The sequence below is a fragment of the Scomber scombrus genome, chromosome 3 (assembly GCF_963691925.1).
Source record: "Scomber scombrus chromosome 3, fScoSco1.1, whole genome shotgun sequence".
Lineage (NCBI taxonomy): Eukaryota > Metazoa > Chordata > Actinopteri > Scombriformes > Scombridae > Scomber > Scomber scombrus.
Genome location: NC_084972.1, coordinates 35,012,743 through 35,034,672, shown reverse-complemented (window position 1 = coordinate 35,034,672; position 21,930 = coordinate 35,012,743). Strand labels below are relative to the sequence as shown.

The window sequence follows — 21,930 nt, the reverse complement described above, 5'->3', positions numbered from 1 at the left end:
GGTGCACTGAAATATAAATGCTTCCACAAGCATTTAACGTGCAAGTAAAGAATACTCAGTATGTTTATGACCAACGACAAACATGCACTAATAAAAAATGAAAAGTCTTTGAATTTTAAAGTTATTTACGGGAATAAAACAGCCGAGAAACAAAGATTTCAGTTAGTGTGCATATTAATAAATGCTGTCAGCAATCAATCAATCAAACTTATAATAATTAGACAAAAGAAATATGAATAATAACAATAACCTCTTTATTTGTATAGCATCTTTTTTCATACAAGAAATGCAACTTAAGGTCTGTGTAAAGTAAGAATAAATATGTGTTCTGAGTTTGACATACCACAGAAAAGTGTGTTGTTAACCACCCTGCCAAATTTGAATGATTAAAAAAAATCCCCAAATATAGGAAATTAGTCTTCAAAATCAACCTTTTTCTCTTCTCCCAAACGCTGTCGGAGTGCCTGACGAGTCCGCTGAAGCCCCGCCCCCTACCAAGTGTCACCTGTCAATCAAAGTCACCACCTCTACCAGAAACATGGACGCTAGGTCTGAAAGCTTTCTGCTGCTAACTCAGCTGCTAGCCCTAGTTCAGTTTGTATTTAAGTCCTGGTTTCCATCACAGCTATTATTATTATTATTATGAAGTTACATCATGTGTGTTTCTGACAGAACTGACAGACACAAGGTAGTTTTCCAAAAAAGAGGATACATACAGTTTATTTAATTAAACAGAAATTATGTTTAATGTTTGTAAACTCTTTAATCTGAACATTGATTATTGGCTCCACACAAAGAAATCATCAGAAAACATTTAAGAAATGTAAAACTTAAAACTGAAATAAATTCAGCAACTTTTTCCTTTTAGAAATACATGACAGTAAATATCATCATCATCATCATCATCATCATCATCATCATCATCAGTCTACTGTCACAGAGACCTTCAGTGGACAAATCTTCAGTTCATCCCTAGTGAGAATGTATGGAAACAGTTTGTCAGTGAAAGTGTGTGTGAAGGTGTGTATGTGTGTGTTAGTATCAGGATCAGAGAACGACAGATTTCCTCTGTTCCAGTCCAGATTCACTCTGATCCTCTGGAGCTTCTTCACTGAGAGAACAGTGGGGGGAGCTGGTGGTGAATATGCTGAGTATTCATCATCATTGAACAATATTCTCCATAATCCAGACTGTATGTCTCTCTTCCTCTGAACAGACTCTGATGACACACCCAGTTCCCAGGATGTATTGTCTCCAACCTCGACATCCCAGCTGTGAGTCCCTGAGTTAAAGCCCTCAGAGCCCAGGACAGAGATGATGTTAAACCTCTCTGGATTATCAAGAATCTGCTGTATCTCTTCTTCATATCTCACACTGGTCAGATCTTCAGACACCGATCGCTGCGATCCAGAGAGAGACGAAACCGACTTAATGATGATGTCACGATTCAAACACAAAACAGTTTGATTCCAGTCAGATTACACATTTAACAATGTATTAATGACATATTGACGATATATTAACAATATATGACATGTTGATGATGAGTTGGATGGCAGAAATCGTGACGTAAGGGTAAGGGCGGGAACATCTGGTGACCCAACCAGGAAATCCTGCGAAGGCGAGACTGTCCCATTTAACAACAGTTGACGCGGTCTTCAGAGGACGCAGCCCCTGAATTGGGACTCATCTTATGTCAAAATGCCCCCAGAATTTGGCTTCTGACAAGGTCCCGAACAATTGCAAACTGTGAGAAAACCGTAACTCCTGTCCAAAAACCGAAAACACTGAGAGACACAGAAGCCAGCAGATTCTGACAGTGTTTATTTTATTCAGATATTCCTTAAAATGAGCGAGTACACTCAGTGCGAAGACAGAGTGAGATTCTTTTGAAAAAAAAAAGACGATTACATTAGGGTCAATGGGGAGCGAGACAGGCATTGCCGCCGGTCTCGGCCCCCCCGTTTAAATTTTGTGCAGACCCCGCCTGTCAACGTCACATTTTATGAATCCCAACACCTATGTCTACATTTTGACAAAATTATTTGTTTCCTTTTCACGGTTTGGCTGTGAGCTCAAGTTAAAATAAAAATTAAGGTTATTTTTTACTGGTTCTCGCACTCAAGCTAACTGACGCTTCCACTCTAACTTTGAAGAAAAAGTGATTTCCACTCCTCGTTTGACTGCTCATAGTTTGAAAAGTTTACATGTTATGTAAAAACAGTTTGGTGTTTTGGAGAGAGCACACGTTTTCCTCCGGTTTAAAGTCTGAATCACATTTCTACGTGTAGGTATAAGAGAGCTAGGTGACTCCGAAAAAAGGTGAAAAAAGTTGAAATTTTGTGGGTTTAAAAAAAGAAAATCCCATTCATTTCCAATTGAGAATTATTCCCGTTTTTTTGGGAATAACTTTGGGAATCATTGGAATTTCATCACCAAAAGTCATAGCACCTCTTTCCCGATCGAGCCGCGCGTTTTGATGTATATATTGTCGGGGTTTTCTCAAAGCTACAGGATGAGTTACGCGCCGAAATTTGGTGGAAGAATAATAAAAAGTATGGAGAAGAGATGCCTCGGAACTGCGCACCCATGGCACTAATTAAACTGCACAAAACTCAAGAACATATTAAAAGTCACAGGTTAACGTTGACAATCTGTTATTTTGAGCTGTTTTTTAGTTTCTTGTACAAAATGATGTGCAGATGACATGCAAGAGATCCACAAACCCTAACCCATACCCAACAAATACCAAACAATCTAACATATATAACAATCTGAACCAATGTACAACGATTACAAGTAAATACATAGAATCTTGATTTAGTATCAGTATTTTACATGTAGAGTATATGTATATATTCATCATCATCATCATCATCATCATCATCATCATCTCTAACTGCAGTGATTCACTGTCACAGAGACGTTCAGTGGAGAAATCTTCAGTGGAAGTTTATTCACAGTTCTAATGTATGGAAACAGTCTGTCAGTGAAAGTGTGTGTGAAGGTGTGTATGTGTGTGTTAGTATCAGGATCAGAGAACGACAGATTTCCTCTGTTCCAGTCCAGATTCACTCTGATCCGCTGGAGCTTCTTCTTCACTGGGAGGACAGTGCGGGGAGCTGGTGGTGACCATGCAAAATATTTATCATTATAGAACCATATTGTCCATAATCCAGACTGTATGTCTCTCTTCCTCTGAACAGACTCTGATGACACACCCAGTAACCAGTATTTATTGTCTCCAACCTCGACATCCCAGCTGTGAGTCCCTGAGTTAAAGCCCTCAGAGTCCAGGACAGAGTAGGAGTCAAACCTCTCTGGATTATCAGGAAGCTCCTGTTTCTCTCCTCCTCTCACACTGGTCAGATCTTCAGACAGGATGATATATGGAGCAGCAGTGTTTGGATCCAGAATGACAGGAGTGTAGGAGACCATCTCCTTCATGTTGTTCCAGATGTTGAAGGCCAGGTTGCCCAGGTGTTTGGCCTGGTCTACCAGAGCTCCTGAGGGCAGCTGTGGATCATTCAGCAGGGAGCAGCGCTGGACTCTTTCCACTGCAGCCTTGTAGTTGTTCAGGAATGAGACGTCTTCAGCTCTCAGCTCCTCCTCTGTGGCTCTGACTGTGTGTGAAAGAGCTGCTATCTGTCTGCTCAGAGCCTCCATCTTCTCCTTCATTATCTGACTCTTCTGCTCCTCTTCCTCCCTCAGAGCAGCCATCCTGGCCTCCTCTTCCTCTTCTAGAAACTGGTGAAGCTTCTTAAACTGCTCCTTAATCTGCCTCTCTGTGTGTTGGGCCTGGACCTTAATGTGTTTTGCTGTTTGATCAAACTTCACTTTAACTTGTTCACAAACCTTTAACTTCTCCTTTAAGGGCTTCAGAGCTTTCTCAAGTTCCTTCTTGTGTTGTCGTGCAGCTTCATCGATGGGTTTGAATCTGTGGTTGGTGTGTTTTTCTGAATCTCTGCAGACGACACACACTGGCTGCTGATGGTCCAGACAGAAGAGTTTGAGTTTCTCAGAGTGCAGACTGCAGAGAGCCTCCGAAGCTCTCTGATCTCTGTCCTGTAAGAAGGACTCACACAGGTTCTTTAACACCAGGTTACGAGGTGGATCAGTCCTTGAAGATCTTCTCTTACAAACAGGACACTCGTGTGTTGGTTTCTGTCTCCACCAGCTCTTCAGACAGTCTTTACAGAAGCTGTGGCTACATGACAGAACAACAGGATCTCTAAAGACCTCATGACAGACCGGACAGCAGAGATCCTCCTCTGATCTGGAAGCCATTTAGTCTCTGAGTGAAGCTGAAAACACAGCAGACAGAAAGTACAGTCAGTCATGGCTCCCCTCCCTCCTCTACTAACTTCACTGACATTTACTTTCAGTGTGACTCCAGTTTTTAGTCAAACTCACCTTCAGTGTGTGGAGAGTCAGCAGGTTGAAGCAGCAGAGTTCTAGTTTTCCACTTTTCTCTCCTGTAGCTGTACTCACTCAGAGGAAGTTGTTAGTTTGGTCTGAAGGTGAATCTGATGCTCTGTTTTTCAGTCTGTGTGTCTCTTTAGAGACCAACAATAAACTGTTTCCTGGTTTGTCTCAGGTGAGTCAGGTGAGGGGCGGAGCTTTGTCAGATCTCTTCTGATAAATGTTGTAGCTTCACAGTAACACAGGGTGTGTTTCATTCCTGCGCTCAAACACACACAAACCATCAAGTTTAATGACAGCAGACTAACAGGTTTTACCTGATTTAATCTGTACAGTACAGAACATCATGACCTGCATGAAGCTTATAAAATAAACTCTCATTCAGAGAAATTCTGTTCAGCTGTTAGTGTGAAAACTTTACAGGAACTTGGGAAACACAAAGGAGTGAATATTGTTCTGGATGATTTATTTAAGATTTGATATATTTCCCAAAACAAAAAGGACAGTACCAACACTTATAAGAAATGACGGCACACTGATGAACTTGTTGTGGCGCCCTCTGGTGGCACCGACAGTGTTTACTGCCACACCCAGCAAGTCTTGCAGCATCAGATCGTTGCTGCTTTTGCAGCTTCAGCTTCTGACAGTTTGACTTTTTGTGTTTTTAAGGAGCCAGTCAGGTCTCTCTCCTGCATTTTGTACTCAGTCAATAGTTTAGTCAGTTTACAAAGGATGCAGACTGAAGCAACAATACTTTACTTACTCCCTTCACACTGAATGAACATAAATAATAAAAGACAAATTTACTCACAGAAGGTCTGATGTGTCTGAAGTCAGTCAGTCTGACGGTGAATCTGATCTGTGTCTGCGTGTCTCTTTAGAGAGAAGGAATAACAAACTGTTTCCTGGTTTGTCTCAGGTGAGTCAGGTGAGGGGCGGAGCTTTGTCAGATCTCTTCTGATAAATGTTGTAGCTTCGCAGTAACACAGGGTGTGTTTCATTCCTGTGTTCAAACATAAACAAACCATCAAGTTTAAAGATAACAGACTAACAGGTTTTACCTGATTTAATCTGTACAGTACAGAACAAGGTGCTTCAAACAGTACAATATTAACACAACAACATACACAGAATCACAATTACAAAAATAACCAAGCATAAATAGATGAACAACAAAAAGGAGCAATTATACAATATTATGGAAATGTCTACAAGCTTTTTAAAATGAGGTGCTGACTCAGCTGATCAGATGCTGAGGAGGAGTTTGTTCCACAGTGTTGGAGCTACAACAATAAAAGCATGTTATCTCCTTTAGTTTTAAACATTTAACATCTGATTTTCTGATCTGAGAGATTTCAGAGCAGAGCAGTAACGTGTTAGGAGTTCAGAAATGTAAAGCAGAGACAGACCATGTATGGACTTTAAAGTTATTAGTTAAATTATGAATTGAATTCTATAACAGAAGGGGAAGCCGGTGTAATTCAGCCAGGACAGGAGTGAAATGTTCTCTATAGCTGTGTCCCAATCAGGCGGGGAGTTCTGGTCCTCTGAAATGAGGCCAACACAGAAGTAACTTAAAACTGCATTTTATCAAAAGGCCACCAGGGGGCGACCATTTTGGTGTCAAAAGGACTTCCGTCTCTATACAAGTCAATGGAGAATTCACCAACTTCTCACTTGATTTCTAACCTCAGTAAACGTTTTCAAAATGTGTTTATGGTCTCAATCGCTAGTTTAAAGCCTTCTTCAATGCAGTATGATGTTCATTTGGGACATTTTGGCCTCCCTGATTTTATATGTGACAATAAAGCAGGGTATGCATTAGGGCGTGGCTACGTGGTGATTGACAGGTTGATTGGTTCACAGGTTCAGGAGGGCGCCTCATGCTCCTCCTGATGCCCATATAAGTAGAATCCCTGTTTTTATTTTTCCCGGAATGCACCTGAAATGTTCAAGATGGCGCTGCTCAGATCCGATACTATTGGCCTCCGAGCAGCAGTCCACAAACCAATGGGTGACGTCACGGATGTTACGTCCATTTCTTATATACAGTCTATGGTTGGTAATGCTTGGGCGGCAGAAATCGTGACGTAAGGGTAAGGGCGGGAATATCTGGTGACGCAACCAGGAAATCCTCGGAATGCGATGTCCCATTTAACAACGGTTGACGCGGTCTTCGGAGGACGCAGCCCCTGAATTGGGACTCAGCTTATGTCAAGTGCTTGCAAGAAGTCTTGCTGCTGTATTCTGAACCAACTGTAGACGAGACACTGTTGCATCATTTAGACATGTGAATAATGAATTACAATAGTCCAGAAAGGAGAAAATTAAGGCGTGCATAAGTTGTTCAGTTATAATATTTCTGAATCATAGATAACAGGGTTGAATGAGGCTCTTAATGTGTTGGTTGAAGTTGAGGTGTTGGTCAAAAACTACTCCCTGATATTTGGCAGAGTGTCATGTTAGATGTTAATGGAGTAAGATAGGTGGTGATACTATTGGAGATGTGATCAGGATCAATAAGCAGGACTAACAGTATTGTTAAGTGTTAAGTTGCAGGAAGTTGGAGGCCATCCGGTCCTTAATGGCAGCGAGGCAGCAGTGCAGAGACTCCAAGTTGTTTTAGTGCTCAATGAGACATACAGTTGGGAGTCATCGGCGTAACAGCGGTATGACACAGCTGTGAATTGGTGGATCATGTGACCAAGAGGCAACAGGTACAAACTGACTAACTGAGTCACATTATGAGTTGTTGGATCAACTGTGATTTCACTTTTTTTTTATAGTGTGATGATGAATCCAGCTCTCAGTGAGTTGATTTTCTGTCTCTTTAAACTTGTCTCAACGTATCACTAAGGACATTTTAAACCTCTCTGATGAGCTTCAGACCAAGTTTAAAAGGTAGAAAACTGTGTGATAGAAACTTTTGAATTCAAATGGAGCGACAGAGTTTTGCTAGCTCCCGTCAGTAAACACACAAAAATGGCGGCCTTACTATCAGTGGTTTCATGTGTTAGTATTGTAGCTTCTGAACATCTGCTTTGAAACAACTACTTAGCCACCGAAAAAAGTTTCGAATTCTGTTAAATTGAAGTGATATTTGTGATCAGGTTTTTTTTTTACTGTACCTGATTTTTTACAGCGGTGTAGAACCAGTAGGAAGGGTGGATCCCACAATTAGGCAAAAAACGTTTGGGCCTCACATAGCGCAAAAACAAGAATGTGTGTGTGTATTTGTGAGTGGCTTTTGGTTCTACTTCTGCTTTGTTTTGCTTGCTTTTATTGTGTAAATCACTTTGTGCTACATTTTATTTGTATGAAAAGTGCTTTATAAATGAAGTCTGATTGATTGATATGATGCTGAAGTTTATTAGCTGTGTTTGCTCATTGTGACTTGTTGACTTTCGACAGTTTATATATATTAAGAGGTGTGTGTTCCTCAGCCAATCAGCTCCCAGCCTGCTCTTGTGTCTCTCCACCTTTTCCTTGTTGTTTCATTGGTTCAGTTTGTATTTAAGTCCTGGTTTTCATCACAGCTAGTTTGGAAACAGTCATTTTTACATGAGGGAGACATAATAATGTGTATTTTAAAGATGTGGTGCAGCTAATATTAATGATGCTGTCATGTGTCTGTTTGTATTTGAGTCAATGTGAGTTATTATGAAGTTCCATCATGTGTGTTTCTGACTGAACTGACAGACACAAGGTAGTTTTCCAAAAAAAGAGGATTTTATTCACCCAAAGAAGAGAAAAGTATTTACAGAAGTGTTTAACAAAAGGTTTGAGTTTATAAAAGAGGTTGAATAAACAGAACTAAAGTCAGACTGTAACAACATGTCACCTACAAATGTGTTAAAGTTTGAGAAATAAAAGACCAACACAACATCAGGTTAACTTTGATGACGGTCCTGCTCATTGGCCTCTGTTCTTAAGCTGCTTCAACTTCCCTTCAACTAAATAAAACCTTCCTCTGATTCAATGACAACTGATGGAAAACTGAGTAATTTTGGTTTCATTACATCAAATGGAAAATTATGCAAATATTTAAGTTATTACATACAGTTTATTTAATTAAACAGAAATGATGTTTAATGTTTGTAAACTCTTTAATCTGAATATTGATTATTGGCTCCACACAAAGAAAACATTAGAAAACATTTAAGAAATTTAAAAGACACAGTATCAATAAAAAAAACTTAAAACTGAAATAAATTCAGCAACTTTTCCCTTTAAGAAATAAATGAGAGTAAATATCATCATCATCATCATCATCGATTCACTGTCACAGAGACCTTCAGTGGAGAAATCTTCATTGGGAGTTTATTCACAGTTCTAATGTATGGAAACAGTGTGTCAGTGAAAGTGTGTGTGTAGGTGTGTATGCGTGTGTTAGTATCAGGATCAGAGAACGACAGATTTCCTCTGTTCCAGTCCAGATTCACTCTGATCCTCTGGAGCTTCTTCTTCACTGGGAGAACAGTGGAGAAAGCTGGTAGTGACCCTGCTGAGTATTTATCATTATTGAACCATATTGTCCATAATCCAGACTGTATGATTCCCTTCCTCTGAACCGACTCTGAGGACATACCCAGTAACCAGGATGTATTGTCTCCAACCTCGACATCCCAGCTGTGAGTCCCTGAGTTAAAGCCCTCAGAGCCCAGAACAGAGCAGATGTTAAACCTCTCTGGATTATCAGGAAGCTGCTGTGTCTCTCCTCCATATCTCACACTGGTCAGATCTTCAGACAGGATGAGATATGAATCAGCAGTGTTTGGATCCAGAATGACAGGAGTGTAGGAGACCATCTCCTTCATGTTGTTCCAGATGTTGAAGGCCAGGTTGCCCATGTGTTTGGCCTGGTCTATCAGAGCTCCTGAGGGCAGCTGTGGATCATCCAGCAGGGGGCAGCGCTGGACTCTTTCCACTGCAGCCTTGTAGTTGTTCAGGAATGAGACGTCTTCAGCTCTCAGCTCCTCCTCTGTGGCTCTGACTGTGTGTGAAAGAGCTGCTATCTCTCTGCTCAGAGCCTCCATCTTCTCCTTCATCATCTGACTCTTCTGCTCCTCTTCCTCCCTCAGAGCAGCCATCCTGGCCTCCTCTTCCTCTTCTAGAAACTGGTGAAGCTTCTTAAACTGCTCCTTAATCTGCCTCTCTGTGTGTTGGGCCTGGACCTTAATGTGTTTTGCGGTTTGATCAAACTTCACTTTAACTTTTTCACAAACCTTTAACTTCTCCTTTAAGGGCTTCAGAGTTTCCTCAAGTTCCTTCTTGTGTTGTCGTGCAGCTTCATCGATGGGTCTGAATCTGTGGTTGGTGTGTTTTTCTGAATCTCTGCAGACGACACACACTGGCTGCTGATGGTCCAGACAGAAGAGTTTGAGTTTCTCAGAGTGCAGACTGCAGAGAGCCTCTGAAGCTCTCTGATCTCTGTCCTGTAAGAAGGACTCACACAGGTTCTTTAACGCCAGACAAATAGGTGGTTCTTCCTTTGAAGATCTTCTCTTACAAACTGGACACTCACGTGTTGGTTTCTCTCTCCACCAGCTCTTCAGACAGTCTTTACAGAAGCTGTGGCTACATGACAGAACAACAGGATCTCTAAAGACCTCATGACAGACCGGACAGCAGAAATCCTCCTCTGATCTGGAAGCCATTTAGTCTCTGAGTGAAGCTGAAAACACAGCAGACAGAAAGTACAGTCAGTCATGGCTCTCCTCCCTCCTCTACACACTTACTGATGAAAAGTGTTTTTCACCCCCCCAAATAATAATTAAAAAAAACAAAACACTATTATTAATTATTTTACAGGTGAATGTGTTTGGAATGATCAAGAATGAGCCATACATAACATATAAACCATTATTTAGAGGGTAATTTGCATGTACAGTCATTTCCCCTCTTTCCTGGGGAACTAGGAAAGTCGCCCCAGCAGTGGCTATGCTCTCCATTGAGAAAAACTTCATACAGAACATTCCTGACAGACTTCAACAGATTTAGATTAGAGTCTTACTGCCATTTGCACAGGTACATCACCGTACATCACCGTGGCCGACTGGGGCCAACCGCTTCATTTGGGGGTGAACAGCTGCAAGTACCGAAATGATGCAAACTCCAAAACACAAACAAAAGTAAAAACAAATACAACTACAAAATCGCGCTGCAAATAAAAAACACCCTGCAAGAAACAAAAACAAATGCATAAACGTCAATCGGCTGCAAATATGGAAATGATGCAAAGCCAGAAAACACCTGCATTAACAGAAAGGCTGCATAACCAGTCACTACAACGGAAGTGCCCCAAACCTACAGGGGGCGCTCTAGGTTGTCTCAACCCAACAGGAGGCAGGTATAAGGGACAGAGTGAGACGACTGAGGGTCAATGCCATGCCCATGCTGCTGAAAATGAAAGTGTCTCTGTCAAAAGTTGCGGAGGAACAAAACTCATTACATAAAAGGTCTCAGCTTGTAAAGGAGTATGACACAGGTGGTATTAAAGCTCCACAATTTGAATCTATGGTCGGCACCTTTAGAGTGAACTGGTTAAAATCTTGTCTGTGGTTCCACATTCCACGGTCCTTGTTTAAGACGATAGGATGTTTAGATTTCATTTTGCAATGTGATTTTGAGGTGAACAAGATCCCTATAAAGCTGTTCAATTTTCATAAACAGATTCTTAATTTTTGGAAGATGATATTTACCAACAATTGTTCTATTCTCATAATTCAGCTTTATGGAACAACAGAGTATTACAATTAATAGAAAATCAGTCTTTAAAAGTACCTGGTTTGAAAGAGGCATTATTTTTGTAACTAATTTAAAGCGACTCTTACCTTTCTTGCATTTCACTTTGAAAAAACTTGAACAGCAACAACCCCTCCTCCCTCCTATGCTCCAGCTTTTTCTGTTTCTGACATTATTAATATAATCTTATCACTGGGTAAATATCAAATTCACTGCTCAAAATGGAGAAGTTGTAAGCCCTTCTTCCCTGGATTTATTAATGATTTTAAGATTTTCTTTTCATGTGTCTGCTCTGATATGTTGATTTAAATGCCTAATTTACATGGAAACTTATGTGCACTTTATTTGTTTTTGTTTTTTTTTGTTTTTTTTTTGCTTACATGAATCCCCCAAATTCTACTTCTATTAGTGTATTGTTTTTAACTTTGATCTGCTATTAATATCCTCTTGAGAGTCTGTATTTTTTCAATGTTCAATAAAGTTCTGACGAAAAAAAGAAAAAGAAAAAAGCCTCTGTCAAAAGTAACTACCTAGAGCGCCCCCTGTAGGTTTGGGGAACTTCTGTTGTAGTGACTGGTTTATGCAGCGCTTTTTGTCTATGCAGCGTTTCTGTTAATGCAGGTGTTTTCTTGATTTGCATCATTTCCTAATTTGCAGCGAGTTTGACGTTTATGCGTTTGTTTTTGTTTCTTGCAGCATGTTTTTTATTTGCAGCGCAATTTTGTAGTTGCATTGTTTTGACTTTTGTTTGTGTTTTGGAGTTTGCATCGTTTCGGTACTTGCAGCTGTTCTCAACCAAATGAAGCGGTTGGCCACCGTACAGTACAGGTACATTTACCTTAGTCAAGCACAGCTTATTAAAAAAACAAGACCAAAGTCATTGCGAAGTTTACCACTCAGAAAGACAGAAGAGCAAAGTTCATGTACAAACAAGAGCACACACACACACACACTCACTCACTCACTCACTCACTCACTCACTCTCACACACACACACACACACACACACACACACACACACACACACAACTCAGATTGTTACATTTTATATTCATATCACAGTTTTTTTTTGTCTGTAGTTATTTTTAGTCACCGAAAGCTTCGGCACAAACAGCCACACCTAGAATATCTTTCACCAGCCAACACTGCTCCTCTACTAACTTCACTGACATTTACTTTCAGTGTGACTCCAGTTTTTAGTCAAACTCACCTTCAGTGTGTGGAGAGTCAGCAGGTTGAAGCAGCAGAGTTCTAGTTTTCCACTTTTCTCTCCTGTAGCTGTACTCACTCAGAGGAAGTTGTTAGTTTGGTCTGAAGGTGAATCTGATGCTCTGTTTTTCCGTCTGTGTGTCTCTTTAGAGACCAACAATAAACTGTTTCCTGGTTTGTCTCAGGTGAGTCAGGTGAGGGGCGGAGCTTTGTCAGATCTCTTCTGATAAATGTTGTAGCTTCACAGTAACACAGGGTGTGTTTCAGTCCATAGTTCAACAATACACCAACCATCAGCTGTAAAGATGAATGATTAACAGGTTTTACCTGATTTAATCTGTACAGTACAGAACATCATGACCTGCATGAAGCTTATACAATAAACTCTCATTCAGAGGAGAAGTTCTGTTCAGCTGTTAGTGTGAAAACTTTACAGGAACTTGGGAAACACAAAGGAGTGAATATTGTTCTGGATGATCTATTTAAGATTTGACATATTACCAAAAACAAAAAGGACAGTACCAACACTTATAAGAAATGACGGAACAATGATGAACTTGTTGTTGTTGTTGTTGCCTGACTCTTCAGTCAAGCCAGAGGCCTGTACTACGAAGCTGGATTAACATACTCTGGATATCTCTCCATTACCTGGATTGATTTACCCAGACATTCACAATCCTGATAAACGGTACTACGAAGCTGGTTATCAACTCGGTAATTCAACCCAGGGTTTTCCAATCTTGATCAGTGCGCGTTCACATAAAAGGTCTGGTGTTTGCAGCGTCTGACCAATCGAAAACATGGAGAGACCCTGCAGAGCAGCGTATGTCACGATGGAGGAGCAGACAATTATTCAATTCAAACATATAATCCAGGCCAAAAGCAACACGTTTTATAGTTATGTGAAACCATTCATCAACCGTCATGCCAAGGAGAGGTTCTCTTTCACCAAGCACTTCATCAGTGCCACTCTGCTGCGAGGAGACTTGTTCCCCCAACACAGCGTAAAGTTCCCAGATTCAGATTAGAGTTTTATTTCCCTGAGTCAAGCACAGCTTTATTAAAAAACAAGACCAAAGTCATTCTGAAGTTTACCACTCAGAAAGACAGAAGAGCAAAGTTCATGTACAAATATGAGCGCACGCACGCGCACTACAACACACACACACACACACACACACACACACACACACACGGGGCGGCTCCAATTGGAAGATTGGCGGTTCAATGAGTGTGAATGAGAATGAATGGTTAGCTTCCCCTGATGAGCAGGTTGGCACCCTACGTGGTAGCCATACCAGTGTATGAATTTGTGTGAATGGGTCAATGATATGTAGTGTAAAAGCGCTTTGAGTGGTCATAATGACTAGAAAAGCGCTATATAAGTACAGACCATTTACCATTTACACACACACACACACACACACACACACACACACACACACACATATATATAAAACTCAGTATTTGATCACAGTCACCAGGTATCAATGCACAGGATGTGTTTCAGTCCATAGTTCAACAATACACCAACCATCAGCTGTAAATATTAATGATTAACAGGTTTTATGTGATTTAATCTGTACAGTACAGAACATTATGACCTGCATGAAGCTTATAAAATAAACTTATTCTGTTCTGTTCAGGTTTTTCTGAAGCATGTAGCACTTTACCACTGTATATATGTGTGTGTGTGTGTGTGTGTGTGTGCATATAAATATCTCAAATTATTCTGTTTTGATAAACATTTCTTGTCACTTGTAAGTACTTGCACTTAAGCATAAACCTCAATATATGTCACTTTATCTTGTTTTATTGCAAAATGTTCTTATTTCTATCTTTTTTTAAATTAACGTATCTGAATACAACAAACTGTTCATACTTTGAAAAGTCTACATATATGTAAAAGGTATGAGAGAGCTAGGTGACTCTGAAAAAGGTGAAATTACGGTGACATTTTGTGGGGTTTTAAAAAAATTCCCATTAATTTCCAATGGGGAATTATGCCCGTTTTTTTGGGAATAACTTTGGGAATCATTGGAATTTCAACACCAAAAGTCATAGCACCTCTTTCCCGATCGAGCTGCATGTTTTGATGTATATATTGTCGGGGTTTTCTCAAAGCTGCAAAACGAGTTATGCGCCGAAATTTGGCGGAAGAATAATAAAAAGTATGAAAGGAGATGCCTCGGAGCTGCGCAGCCATGGCACTAATTAAACTGCACAAAACTCAACAACATGTGCTTCCACACTAAAAGTCACTGTGTTAAAGTTTGAGAAATAAAGCACCAACACAACATCAGGTTAACTTTGACAATCTGTTATTTTGAGCCAATGTTACAACAAGATTGAACTAAAAACTGTCACAAATGTTTAGTTTCTTGTACAAAATGATGCAGATGACATGCAAGAGATCCACAAACCCTAACCCATACCCAACAAATACCAAACTATCTGAACCAATGTACAACAATTACAAGTTAATACATCAAAACTTGATTTAGTATCAGTATTTTACATGTAGAGTATATGTATATATTCATATTCCTCATCATCATCATCTCTAACTGCTTGAATGGTATCCATTGCACCACCTCATAATGTTGTTATGAGACTTGCTGATACGTCTACCAATGACCAGGTCATGCACTTAGTTTTAAATTGCATGCTGTTTCAGACACTCAAGCTCTGAAACAGCATGCAACCCTAACCCTCACTTTTTACTCAAGCTAACTTTTGTAACTCCTATATATCTCCAGATACAGTACAAGATTACTCATTGGGTGATGTACAACAAACCATTAAAATCACACACTCACAAGTTTCCAGTCTTGTCCTCATGGGGCCACTTAACTTCACATAGTCATGTTTCTAGTCTTCCTTTCATGGAGTCAGTCAAATTACACACTCATACATTTCTAGTCTCAGCCTCATGGGGCCCTCCCATATAGATCTCAATGTAAGTTATTTTACATCATTAGGGCAACACCTGTCAGTATCTAAATGCAAGTTAGTATGAGTATAATTCTACACGTATTAGCTGTTGCGTGTTTACAAAGGGAATATGGAATGAAATCCATTGCACCATCTCATAATGTTGTTATATGTGCTGTGCTTGGTGGTTCAGAGGTATTGACCTTGAATTCTTTTCCTTTTTTTACACCCTACAGATCAAAAGATCAACAAAAAAGGAGTTTTCATTAAACAATCACTCATATTTAGTGTCTTGAACAATATAATTTTTACATTTATTTTTTTATCATGTTTGCACTCAAATAACCAAGATCAACACTTGTCCTATATTAAGTAAAAATACAGTGCATCCTCCTGCATCATAGCTATTCACTACACTTTACAATTAGCATTTCTCAATATCAAAATATGAAATGTATGTTTTTCGACAAGGCAAATGTTAAAACCAAACAAAAATAATTACCGTTGCGTATATTGTACTAACAGAATACTTGAATAACAATACTGTGCATGAACATCAATGAGAACTTAGTGGCTTCAAGTGCAGCTCACTACATGACCAATGTCTGTCTGTGTAATCAAGGACAAACAATTGAAACCTTTAAAGTATCCAGATAGTAACTTTGTCCCCCACTAAGATATAAGAGCTAAAAATATAGGTGTGTGTGCAAAAGGACCCCATAAGTGATGAATGCTAGATACAAAGTCCCACAAGTGTCTAAAAAACTGGTGTGGAGAAAAAAGTTTTGAATTCTGTTAAATTGAAGTGATATTTGTCATCAGGATTTTTTTTTTTTTACCTTACCTGATTTTTTACAGCGGTGTAAAACCAGCAGGAAGGGTGGATCCCACAATTGGGCAAAAAACGTTTGGGCCTCACATAGCGCAAAAACAAGAATGTGTGTGTGTGTGTGTGAGTGGCTTTTGGTTCTACTTCTGCTTTGTATTGCTTGCTTTTATTGTGTAAATCACTTTGTGCTACATTTTATTTGTATGAAAAGTGCTTTATAAATAAAGTTTGATTGATTGATATGATGCTGAAGTTTATTAGCTGTGTTTGCTCAGTGTGACTTGTTGACTTTCGACAGTTTATATAAATTAAGAGGTGTGTGTTCCTCAGCCAATCAGCTCCCAGCCTGCTCTTGTGTCTCTCCATCTTTTCCTTGTTGTTTCATCGGTTCAGTTTGTATGTAAGTCCTGGTTTTCATCAAAGCTAGTTTGGAAACAGTCATTTTTACATGAGGGAGACATAATAATGTGTAATTTAAAGATGTGGTGCAGCTAATATTAATGATGATGTCATGTGTCTGTTTGTATTTGAATCAATGTGAGTTATTATGAAGTTCCATCATGTGTGTTTCTGACTGAACTGACAGACACAAGGTAGTTTTCCAAAAAAGAGGATTTTATTCACCCAAAGAAGAGAAAAGTATTTACAGAAGTGTTTAACGAAATGTTTGAGTTTATAAAAGAGGTTGAATAAACAGAACTAAAGTCAGACTGTAACAACATGTCACCTACAAATGTGTTAAAGTTTGAGAAATAAAAGACCAACACAACATCAGGTTAACTTTGATGAAGGTCCTGCTCATTGGTCTCTGTTCTTAAGCTGCTTCAACTTCCCTTCAACTAAATAAAACCTTCCTCTGATTCAATGACAACTGATGGAAAACTGAATCATTTTGGTTTCATTACATCAAATGGAAAATTATACAAATATTTAAGTTATTACATACAGTTTATTTAATTAAACAGAAATTATGTTTCATGTTTGTAAACTTTATAATCTGAAACATTGATTATTGGCTCAACACAAAGAAAACATTTAAGAAATTTAAAAGACACAGTATCAATAAAAGAAACTTCAAATTGAAATAAATTCAGCAACTTTTCCCTTTAAGAAATAAATGAGAGTTAATATCATCATCATCATCATCATCATCATCATCATCATCATCATCGTCATCATCATCATCAGTCTACTGTCACAGAGACATTCAGTGGACAAATCTTCAGTTCACCTCCAGTGCAAATGTATGGAAACAGTGTGTCAGTGAAAGTGTGTGTGAAGGTGTGTATGTGTGTGTTAGTATCAGGATCAGAGAACGACAGATTTCCTCTGTTCCAGTCCAGATTCACTCTGATCTTCTGGAGCTTCTTCTTCACTGGGAGAACAGTCTCTGGAGCTGGTGGTGAATATGCTGAGTATTTATCAATATTGAACCATATTGTCCATAATCCAGACTGCATGTATCCCTTCCTCTGACCTGACTCTGATAACACACCCAGTAACCAGTATTTACTGTCTCCAACCTCGACATCCCAGCTGTGAGTCCCTGAGTTAAAGCCCTCAGAGCCCAGGACAGTGAAGAAGAAGTTAATCCTCTCTGGATTATCAGGAAGCTGCTGTCCTTCTTCATATCTCACACTGGTCAGATCTTCAGACAGGATGAGTTCTGGATGAGCAGTGTTTGGATCCAGAATGACAGGAGTGTAGGAGACCTTCTCCTTCATGTTGTTCCAGATGTTGAAGGCCAGGTTGCCCAGGTGTTTGGCCTGGTCTATCACAGCTCCTGAGGGCAGCTGTGGATCATCCAGCAGTGGCCAGCACTGGACTCTTTCCACTGCAGCCTTGTAGTTGTTCAGGAATGAGACGTCTTCAGCTCTCAGCTCCTCCTCTGTGGCTCTGACTGTGTGTGAAAGAGCTGCTATCTCTCTGCTCAGAGTCTCCATCTTCTCCTTCATCATCTGACTCTTCTGCTCCTTTTCCTCCCTCAGAGCAGCCATCCTGGCCTCCTCGTCCTCTTCTAGAAACTGGTGAAGCTTCATAAACTGCTCCTTAATCTGCCTCTCTGTGTGTTGGGCCTGGACCTTAATGTATTCTGCTGTTTGATCAAACTTCACTTTAACTTCTTCACAAACCTTTAACTTCTCCTTTAAGGGCTTCAGAGTTTCCTCAAGTTCCTTCTTGTGTTTCCGTGCAGCTTCATCGATGGGTCTGAATCTGTGGTTGGTGTGTTTTTCTGAATCTCTGCAGACGACACACACTGGCTGCTGATGGTACAGACAGAAGAGTTTGAGTTTCTCAGAGTGCAGACTGCAGAGAGCCTCGTCCGATCTGGAAGCCATTTAGTCTCTGAGTGAAGCTGAAAACACAGCAGACAACACGTTAAAACAGGAAGTCACAGAGGACTGGAAGTGACCTGCAGACGCAATGGTCTGAGGGCACTAGAGCTCCTACTAACTATCCCTCAATTTTGATATTTAGTCAGGTTACACATTTAATAACTCTATTTACTGAATCCGTAAAGCTGTAGAACATGTTGAGGAGCAAGAAATCAGGCAGTTCGCCAGCCAAAGCCCCTTCTTCTTCCCCTCTTATTCATCTCACCTCAAAAAAGAGAGGAACCGCAGGATCTGCGAGTTAGAAAGAAAGTGTCATATACTTGAGAAGCGGTTAAAGGGTAAATACGCTAAATCGGTGGAAAAGGAAGTGAGGGGAGTCAGGGTGGGGCTCAATGATCTGTTGAGGAGGCGAGCGGAATTTTTCATGCACAGAGTCAGGCAGAACTATTATTTAAACAGAAGCAAACCAAGCAGGTTATTGGCGCTGAAGCTTAAGCAAAGTGAATCTAGAGCATCAATCAATACCATCAAAACGGCTAATAACCAATTTATATATGACCCAAAAGGCCCAACGCTTGATTTTGACTCAGAGAAATGTAAGCAATTTCTGAGCGGTCTGGATTTGCCCACATTAGGGGAGTAGGAAGCAACAGATCTGGGTCGTCCCATATCCTCAAAGGAGCTGGAGACTGTGCTTAAGATGACAAATAAAGGGAAATCGCCGGGCCCACACGGCATACCGCCAGAACTCTTGTTGCACTTCTGGGATATTTTGGGGCCAGTTCTGCTGGGGTCGATCCGATCAGTGGTTGAAAAAGGCTCTTTCCCTGCTCACACTAACACCGCAATGATTTCGCTAATCCCTAAAAAAGGGGAAAGACAAAACTGATTAAGTCAATTAACGAAATCGGTAAACAAAAAGCCGTACTCTAAGGTGCTGGCATTATGTTTGGAGAGATACATGGACAAACTAATTCATAAAGATCAGACTGGCTCCATTAAAGGGCGTTTTGCAGCGGACAATTGCCAGGTCAATGCTCCTATTCGGATTAAAACCTTGTTGCATGCCATATCGGCCTTCGCTGATGACATACTTATCTATTTATTGAAGAGTTTAGAATGTTGTCCGGTTATAAGATCAACTGGACAAAGTCAGCTCTGATGCCCCTGAATGAATCCGCAAAAGCGGTAGTCTTACCTTATGATATTCCCATTAAGATCACGTATTTGGGCATCCAGATTCAGTCTTCACTGCATAATATAGTGAGAACAAACTATGACAACATCTTCAAAGAGGTGGAACATGACATAGTCCTATGGACTAAATTACCAGCTTCACTGCAAACAAGAGTTGCCTCTGTCAAAATGAACGTGTTGCCTCGCCTCAACTTTGTCAGCATGATGATTCCGCTCCTTCCTCCGGCGGGATATTGGACGAGAGTTGACTCCCTGCTACGAAAATATATCTGGAATGTTGTGCATCCCAAAATTAAATTCTCCACCCTACAGCGATCAAAGCAAGAGGGTGGGCTGGCCTTTCCAAACTTTATGAGGTACCATCAGGCCTTTCACCTGTGCCCGCTTAACACATGGCTTGACCGTTCTTCTCAGGTAGCCTGGAGAGATATAGAAGATGGTGTGCGAACGAACTCTAAGCTGCAGCACACCCTGTCATGGACTGGCTATCCACACCGAACACTAGAGGACTTGTATCAGTTGTGTGCAAAAGAGGGATGTGCTGTGCTGTTACTGTTTCCTATGGTGGCCCTGAAGTGCAAATCACAAAACACAACGGGGGGGGGGCGTGCACGACAGGACAGAGTAACATGGCGGATATATATATGAGCGATATCCGCTGTGTTACTCTGTCCTGTTTTCTGGCGTTGGTCACGGCAACATCGCGCCCCCGTGTCCCTGCTCCCCTCCACCTTAACAAACACATTTTCTGCTGGAAACCCTGATTGTCCAATACCTACCAACCTGTAGGTACCTACCATGTACCTACCATTTCCGGTTTGAGTCTCTCTAATGCTGTTGTGTTTTGTGATTTGCTGTTGTGATTTGTGATTTGCACTTCAGGGCCACCGTAGTTTCCTGCTGCACAAACCTGATATTTAAAACAGTTTATCTTTCATTGAGAAAGTGTTTTTTAATCAACTCAGCAATTTCTTGAACTCCAGTGGCCTTTCAATCAGGCTTCCGACCTCACCACAGTACAGAAACAGCTCTTATTAGAGTGTTAAATGACATAAGGTTAAACACTGACTCAGGCAAGGTGTCAGTTCTGGTCCTGTTGGATCTCAGTGCTGCGTTTGACACTGTGGATCACAGTATACTGTTGAACAGGTTGGGAACCTGGGCAGGACTCAGCGGAACAGTCCTAGAATGTTTCAGGTCCTACTTGGAGGAGCGGAGTTATTTTGTGACCATTGGAAGTTATGAATCTGATCCAGTGGCTCTGACATGTGGAGTTCCTCAGGGGTCAGTTCTTGGACCCCTTCTGTTCAGTCTATATATGCTGCCTTTGGGTCAAATTCTGCAGAACTCTAATGTAGACTATCACAGTTATGCAGATGACACGCAGATATACCTAGCACTGTCCCCGGATGACTACAGTCCAATACAGCTGCTCTATTATAGTATTTTATTTCTCTCTCTTTCTTTTGTTTCTGTACTTTGTTTTTATTATTAGTGTGTGTGTGTGTGTGTGTGTGTGTGTGTGTGTGTGTTTACTATGATTGGGTTTTATTTTTATTTCTCAAATTCCTTTTTTTTTCAATTTTTTCTGTTAAATGTTTGTTTTATGTAAAGCACATTGAGTTGCAACTGTGTATGAAATGTGCTATATAAATAAAACTGCCTTGCCTTGACTTGCCTTTCATCACAGAAAAGCAGAGCTGAGTAGCAGGGCTCACTTCTCATTTAAAGCACAGAGAGAACAAACACACAGCTGCTGCAGAACCACATGAACTCACACACAGTATATATACATGCAGGTGTATAAACAGCTGATTCATGTAGCTGCAGGACTCACCGTGTGTCGCTGTGTGAGCGGTCCGAGCAGAGCTGCTGTCTCTCAGCTTTAAACTGAACACCTCTTCCTCACTCAGCAGCCAATCAGCAACCAGCTTTCAGGAACAAGCCGACCACGATCGCTTACATTTAAAGATGTGGTGCAGCTAATATTAATGATGCTATCATGTGTCTGTTTGTATTTGAGTCAATGTGAGTTATTATGAAGTTCCATCATGTGTGTTTCTGACTGAACTGACAGACACAAGGTAGTTTTCCAAAAAAGAGGATTTTATTCACCCAAAGAAGAGAAAAGTATTTACAGAAGTGTTTAACAAAAGGTTTGAGTTTATAAAAGAGGTTGAATAAACAGAACTAAAGTCAGACTGTAACAACATGTCACCTACAAATGTGTTAAAGTTTGAGAAATAAAAGACCAACACA

General features: G+C 40.4%; 2 protein-coding genes across 2 annotated transcripts; both read right to left on the bottom strand.

Annotated features, from left to right (window-relative positions):
* Positions 1–2,895: 2,895 nt before the first annotated feature.
* LOC133977460 (nuclear factor 7, ovary-like) lies at positions 2,896–4,308 on the bottom strand. Its single transcript, XM_062415635.1, has one exon. The coding sequence runs from the start codon at positions 4,285–4,287 to the stop codon at positions 2,896–2,898; it is 1,392 nt and encodes a 463-aa protein (XP_062271619.1). The 5' UTR covers positions 4,288–4,308.
* A 4,382-nt stretch (positions 4,309–8,690) lies between these two features.
* Positions 8,691–21,618, bottom strand: LOC133977586 (nuclear factor 7, ovary-like). Its single transcript, XM_062415787.1, has 2 exons — positions 21,509–21,618; positions 8,691–10,096 (listed from the first exon to the last, which is right to left on the bottom strand). Exon 2 carries the CDS (start codon positions 10,077–10,079, stop codon positions 8,691–8,693), a length of 1,389 nt encoding a protein of 462 aa, XP_062271771.1. The 5' UTR covers positions 10,080–10,096; positions 21,509–21,618.
* Between the last annotated feature and the right edge of the window lie 312 nt (positions 21,619–21,930).